This window comes from Coffea eugenioides, chromosome 6 (assembly GCF_003713205.1).
Source record: "Coffea eugenioides isolate CCC68of chromosome 6, Ceug_1.0, whole genome shotgun sequence".
Classification (NCBI taxonomy): Eukaryota; Viridiplantae; Streptophyta; class Magnoliopsida; order Gentianales; family Rubiaceae; genus Coffea; species Coffea eugenioides.
This window is the reverse complement of record NC_040040.1, coordinates 50,320,017-50,327,038: the sequence shown is the minus strand read 5'-3', so window position 1 is coordinate 50,327,038 and position 7,022 is coordinate 50,320,017. Positions and strand designations below refer to the sequence as shown.

General features: G+C 43.0%; 1 protein-coding gene across 1 annotated transcript; it reads left to right on the top strand.

The window, feature by feature from the left end:
* Positions 1-6,343: 6,343 nt before the first annotated feature.
* LOC113774371 lies at positions 6,344-6,733 on the top strand. The gene is made up of 2 exons (XM_027318916.1): positions 6,344-6,539; positions 6,603-6,733. The coding sequence occupies exons 1-2, from the start codon at positions 6,344-6,346 to the stop codon at positions 6,731-6,733; spliced, it is 327 nt and encodes a 108-aa protein (XP_027174717.1).
* The last annotated feature ends 289 nt before the right edge of the window (positions 6,734-7,022 follow it).

Genomic DNA, 7,022 nt, shown 5'->3' with positions numbered 1-7,022 from the left:
GGACCACCTAGATAGCTTTAGTCTATCTTTCTTTTGTCTCTTAAATAGGGATAACGTAGGGAAGGAAGACATCTCGAGTTTTAGTTTATCTTTTAGTTTAGTTTTTAGCCTAGTCTTTAGTTTTTTCTTTCCTCCTCCTGACTGGCCTCTGACACACGCCAGGTGTTCGACAATATTCCCCAACGGGAAAAACACCTTCTATTCCTTGCTTCCTAATAGAAAACGCAATGCCTTTGTAATTTATTAATTCGTGTGGTGATTTAATTATGCGGCGTGGCTAAGCCTTCCATCTAGTCAAGGGTCAACTCGACGGCGCAGTCCCGAAAATCTGTGAGATCTAATTAGTTTTCACGTGTTCCTTTATTTATTAATATTTGCACGTTGTCTGCTTGAATTTTCATGGGATTATTTTATTAATTGGATGTCAAGGGCCCGATGTTCAATGTGATTTATTAATCTCGTGCCAATTTAGTCAATTAAATCCGTAATTGTTTGATTGATTAATATTAGTGGCAACTGGTGTGTTTACACATTAGGAGAACATGCAATCTAATTTAAATAACCCTCGTAGCGTGTTATTGATTAAGGCTAGGTTTTTCTAGTTATTAATGCAATTGGAAAATTACTTCCTATGGTCGTACCTAGGAGTATTTGCTGATTAGGGGTAATCAACGGTCGTACCTTGGTTTTCAATAATTTAAGGAAAAATTGGTCGTCAGACTATAACTAGCCTATTAATACATTAAGTGAACATCTCTTGCATCAATGATCGGATGATTGGACTGTGCCTGAGTAGTTGTATCCTTGGCTAGAATTTATTTATTCCTGATTAAATTCCTGCTATACTTGTGCTAGTTATTTATTCAATTTAGTCAAAATTGTGTAATTGTTTTTAGTTTCATTCCGGTGAAATCCCCCCTTATCAATTGAATTTTAAAAGAGACAAATATCTCCAGTCCCTGAGGAGACGACCCTACTTGCCACTGTCTACTATTCAGTAATTTCTGCCAATTAATTAATTCTGGTATATCGGGTTAAGCAAACTCTTCGGGAACAGGGTGAATCAAGCAACCCATTGCACACCTAGAGTCCCTACTCCAGTACCTAGGATTAATTATTAACTGCTTTTAGTGGTAGCTAGGTTCTATATTTATTATTATTATTGCACAGGCTGACGCCCTGTCAATTTTTAGCGCCGTTGCCGGGGACTGGCGTTATTATTTGGTTCTTTTTAAATTCATTTTTTGTCCTAATTTTTTGGTTTTCTTCTAGTGTATGCCTCGATCTTCTCGTACAGGTGATTTGATTTTTGACCCTGAGGTAGAGAAGACCGCGCGTAGAATGAGAAAGGAAACCAGACAGGTCAGAGAGGAGCACTCCAGTGCTACATCTCAGAGACCTGAGTCAGGAGTCGAACCAACAGATTCATTTGGTGGCACTTCGAGTGACTCGGAGCAAGAAGAAATCCCCATGGCTAATGCACGAACATTAAGGGAGTTGACTGCCCCTAATTTAAATCAGCAGCCTTTGTGCATTACTTTCCCGAGTTTGAGTGAAAACACTTCATTTGAGTTAAAATCTGGTCTGATTTCTCTTTTACCCTCTTTTCATGGTTTACCAGGTGAGGAGCCGTATAAGCATCTGCAGGAGTTTGACGTCGTGTGCAACAGTATGAAGCCCCCGGGCATTACAGAAGAGCAGATAAAAATGAGGACATTTCCCTTCTCCTTGAAAGATTCTGCGAAGGACTGGCTGTACTACCTGTCACCAGGTAGCATCACCACGTGGGACCAACTGAAGAAAAAATTTTTGGATAAATATTTTCCTGCGTCCAGGGCTGCAAGTCTGAGGAAAGAAATTTGTGGGATCAAGCAGCATCTAGGGGAGTCACTCTATGAGTATTGGGAACGGTACAAGAACTTGTTGCACAGGTGCCCCCAACACCAAATAAGTGAGCAGTTGATCATACAGTATTTTTATGAGGGGCTCCTTTTCGGGGACAGGAGCATAATTGATGCTGCAAGTGGAGGGGCACTGGTGAACAAAACCCCTCAAGAAGCACGGGAGTTGATAGAGAGGATGGCAGAGAATTCACAACAATTCGGTACGAGAGAGGATGTTCCAATACGCAGGGTGAATGAGGTAGAGACACCCTCCATGCAGCAGCAGCTAACTGAGTTGACCGCGTTTGTTAGGCAACAGGCTGTGAGAAATGCATCACAAGCCAGGGTATGCGGGATTTGCACTGGTATAGGTCACTCTGCAGATATGTGCCCAATGATTCAGGAAGAAACTGCAGAACAGGTGAACATGGCTGACCACGCGCCCGCTCCAAGGAAGCAATACGACCCTTACTCAAGCACCTACAACCCAGGGTGGAGAGATCATCCCAACCTCAGTTATGGAGGGAATAGGCAACCCAACTTTACACCGAACAGGCAGTCTAACTTTGTGCCAAATAAGCCACCAGGGTACCAGCAGCAATACCAATCCCGACCACCTCCGCCCCCAAGCTCTGGTCCATCTTTGGAGGAGATGATGAAACAAATGATGGCAACCATGGCGCAAAATCAGCAAAGGACGGAGGCAACCATTATGCAAAATCAGCAAAGAACGGACTCCGAAATGCAGGATATAAGGAATCAGATAAGTCAAATGGCCACAACAATCAACCGTTTGGATTCCCAGAACCAAGGTAAATTGCCATCTCAGCCCGAATTAAATCCGAAGAACGTGAGCGCAATGACCCTAAGGAGCGGGAAGGAAATTCAGGGGCCTGAACCTGTGATCCCTAAGGATAAGGATGAGGAAAAAATCGAAAATGAGCTTGAAAGGGAGGACAGCAATGGTGCAGATCTAAAGGTACTTCCTGACCCAGTAATTACAACTAGAACTAACCCGCCTCCTTTTCCTAGCAGGTTGGAAAAATCAAAGAAGCAGGATAAGGAAAAAGAGATTTTGGAGGTTTTCCGCAAGGTTGAGATAAATATCCCCCTGTTAGACGCAATCAAACAAGTACCAAAATATGCCAAATTCCTAAGGGACTTGTGTGTCAACCGAAGGCGATTGAGGGGAAATGAACGGGTTATTGTTGGGGAGAATGTGTCAGCGGTCCTGCAGAGAAAGCTTCCACCAAAGTGCGGGGACCCAGGTATGTTTACTATTCCCTGTAGGATAGGTAATACTGTGATCAGAAGGGCCATGTTGGATCTGGGAGTATCAATTAATGTCATGCCTAAATCTATCTATAACTCTCTGAAATTAGGTCCATTAAAAGAAACTGGAATAATCATTCAATTAGCTGACCGAACTAATGCATATCCTGATGGGTTGATTGAAGATGTGTTGGTAAAAGTTAATGATTTGGTATTTCCAGCTGATTTTTATGTACTTGATATGGATGATGATCACTCCCCTGACCCCTCACCGTTGTTATTAGGTAGACCCTTTATGAGCACAGCACAAACAAAAATTGATGTTAATAAGGGTACCTTGTCCATGAAATTTGATGGAGAAATTGTGCATTTCAATATCTTTGATACTATGAAATATCCCTCAAACTCCAACTTTAGCTCAATTTTCTCTGTGAGTGCTATTGACCCTGTAGTGCAGGAAGTGTTTGAAACTGTTGGCAGGGATGAGTTGGAGGTGGCTTTAACAAAGCACCTCGAGTTGGAGACAACTCCTGAGGTGGAGTGGAGTGAGGATCTAAAATTCACAATAGGTGCATTACACTCATTGCAGACCACCACGAAAAGGTATGATGTCTTACCTATTTTTACTCCCGAATCTCACCAGAGGGTATTGCCATCTGTGGTGCAGACACCTGTACTGGAGTTGAAACCTCTACCAGAGCACCTGAAATATGCATATCTGGGTGATAATGAGACACTCCCGGTGATTATCTCATCGGCACTGTCAAAAACCCAGGAGGAGAAACTGATCCGGGTCCTTAGAGAGTATAAAGAGGCGATAGGTTGGACAATCGCAGACATTAAGGGAATCAGCCCGGCCATCTGTATGCACCGGATTAGACTGGAGGAGGATGCTAAACCTGTTCGGCAGGCTCAAAGGAGGCTCAACCCCCTCATGATGGAAGTTGTAAAGAAAGAAATTCTAAAATTGCTAGATGTGGGGGATTATTTTTGCAATATCAGATAGCCCTTGGGTGAGTCCGGTCCAGGTAGTCCCAAAAAAGGCAGGGGTGACGGTGGAGGCCAACCAAACGGGTGAGCTCGTGCCAGTGCGCAAACCCACTGGATGGAGGCAGTGTATAGACTACCGTAGGCTAAACACCGTCACTAAAAAGGACCATTTCCCTCTCCCTTTCATTGACCAGATGGTTGAACGTCTGGCTTGTAGGGCTCACTATTGCTTTTTGGATGGATTTTCAGGATATTTTCAGATAGCAATTGCACCAGAGGATCAAGAGAAGACAACCTTCACGTGCCCGTTCGGGACCTTTGCCTATAGACGAATGCCATTCGGGTTGTGCAATGCACCTGCAACATTCCAGAGGTGTATGGTAAGTATTTTTTCTGAATATGTGGAGAAAATTATTGAAGTTTTTATGGATGATTTCAGTGTGTATAGTGATAGTTTTGATACATGTCTAGATAACCTGAGATTGATCCTGATAAGGTGTATAGAAACTAATCTTGTGCTTAATTGGAAAAAATGTCATTTTATGGTTGAACACGGGATAGTCTTGGGTCATATTGTATCGTCTAAGGGCATCGAGGTTGACAAGGCTAAAATAGACATTATATCTGCATTACCTTACCCCGCGAATGTGCGGGAGGTGCGTTCTTTTCTTGGACATGCAGGTTTTTATCGAAGGTTCATCAAGGATTTTTCAAAAATTGGAGCCCCGTTGTTCCAACTCCTACAACAGGATGTGACCTTCGAATTCGATGATAAATGTGAGGGAGCCTTCAACAAGTTGAAAGAATTGTTGACCTCACCCCCAATTATCCGGCCCCCTAACTGGAGTCTACCATTTGAGATCATGTGCGATGCCAGTGATCATGCCGTAGGGGCTGTATTGGGGCAAAGAGTAGGGAAGGCAGCTCACGCCATCTACTATGCATCCCGAGCATTGAATGGAGCCCAATTGAATTACTCCACTACTGAAAAGGAGCTTCTTGCAGTTATTTTTGCTTTAGAAAAATTCAGGTCATATTTGCTAGGTGCTAAAGTAATTGTATTCTCTGACCATGCAGCATTAAGGTACCTAATGACCAAGAAAGATGCCAAACCGAGGCTCATCAGGTGGATATTGCTACTGCAGGAATTTGACCTGGAGATACGGGATAAAAGAGGCTCAGAGAATTTAGTAACTGACCATCTGAGTCGTATACCCGTGGGAGAGGATAATGAACCATTGAGGGATGCATTCCCTGAAGAGCATTTATTTTCTTTAAATTCTCAATTGCCTTGGTATGCCGATCTGGTCAATTATTTGGTAACTGGTAATTTTCCTGCAGGTTGGCCAAAATCGAAGAGGGATAAATTGAATAGCGACGCCAAGTATTTTATCTGGGACGACCCGTACCTGTGGAAGAGGTGTGCGGATCAGGTGATGAGGAGATGTGTAAGTGAAATGGAATTTCAATCGATTTTAGCTTTTTGTCATACTCTTGCCTGTGGAGGTCATTTTGGACCCAAGAGAACTGCTCATAAGGTTTTAGAAAGTGGATTTTATTGGCCTTCATTATTTAAGGATGCCTATGTGTTTTGTAAGTCATGTGATCGCTGTCAAAGGGTAGGTAATATAACCCGTAGGGATCATATGCCCCAAGTCCCGTTGATTTTTGTTGAAATTTTTTATGTCTGGGGTATAGATTTCATGGGGCCTTTTCCTACTTCATTTGGTTTTTTGTATATTTTGCTGGCCGTTGATTATGTGTCTAAATGGGTGGAGGCTAAGGCCACTCGAACTAATGACTCGAAAGTAGTTGCAGATTTTATCAGGTCTAATATTTTTGTGCGATTTGGAATGCCAAGAGCTATTGTCAGTGATAGGGGAACGCACTTCTGCAACAGAACCATATCTGCGTTATTTCGTAAGTATGGTGTACTCCACAGGGTCTCAACGTCGTACCACCCTCAGACCAATGGTCAAGCGGAGGTGTCGAATCGGGAGATTAAGTCTATCTTGGAGAAAATGGTGCGCCCCGATAGGAAAGATTGGAGTCAACGGTTGGAAGATGCACTCTGGGCCTATCGGACGGCATACAAGACCCCTATAGGGATGTCACCGTACAGGTTGGTATTTGGGAAGCCGTGTCATCTTCCAGTGGAGTTCGAGCATAAAGCATTCTAGGCGGTTAGGCAATGCAATATGGATATTGAGGAGGGTGGAATCCAAAGAAAGTTACAGTTACAGGAGTTGGAGGAGATTCGCAATGAAGCCTATGAGAATGCGGTAATTTATAAGGAGAAAAATAAGATTTTTCATGACCAACAGATCTCAAGGAGGACATTCGAGTGTGGGCAAAAAGTTCTACTATACCACTCCAAATTGAAATTATTTCCAGGTAAATTACGTTCTCGTTGGATTGGCCCTTTTGTTGTGACTAATGTCTTTCATTATGGTGCAGTGGAGATCCAAAGTTTGAAAACTGAGAAGAAATTTGTAATGAATGGTCACCGTCTCAAGCCATATTATGAAGGTTTTCCAACTGAACGGGTGGAGATGATGCACTTGGAGGACTCGATTAGCTTAGTTTAAGCAAAGTTTTGGACAATGTCTAGCCAAAGAAGTTAAAGAAAGGCGCTTTTGCGAGTCAACCCAAAACTATTTGTTTCAGTTTTCATGCATTTTTTGAAGTTTTAGTTAAGTGTTAGTGTCAATTAATAGTTTGATGTTTGGTGGCAGGAAATTAGTAGTTAGACGTGCCCACGCCAGGCGGTCACGCCGGAGGGAAAGAAATTTTCGTTCAGGATCTGCGGACTCCATGGCAGTTAGACGTGCCCACGCCAGGTGGTCACGCCTGAGGGAAAGAAATTTTCGTTCAGGA

What these genes read in the sequence shown, in the direction of transcription:
- LOC113774371 (XM_027318916.1), top strand. Translation starts at nt 6,344, where the DNA reads ATGGATATTGAGGAGGGTGGAATCCAAAGAAAGTTACAGTTACAGGAG. An exon ending in CAAATTGAAATTATTTCCAG is followed by an intron (nt 6,540 to 6,602) that starts GTAAATTACGTT and finishes ATTATGGTGCAG; the next exon opens with TGGAGATCCAAAGTTTGAAA.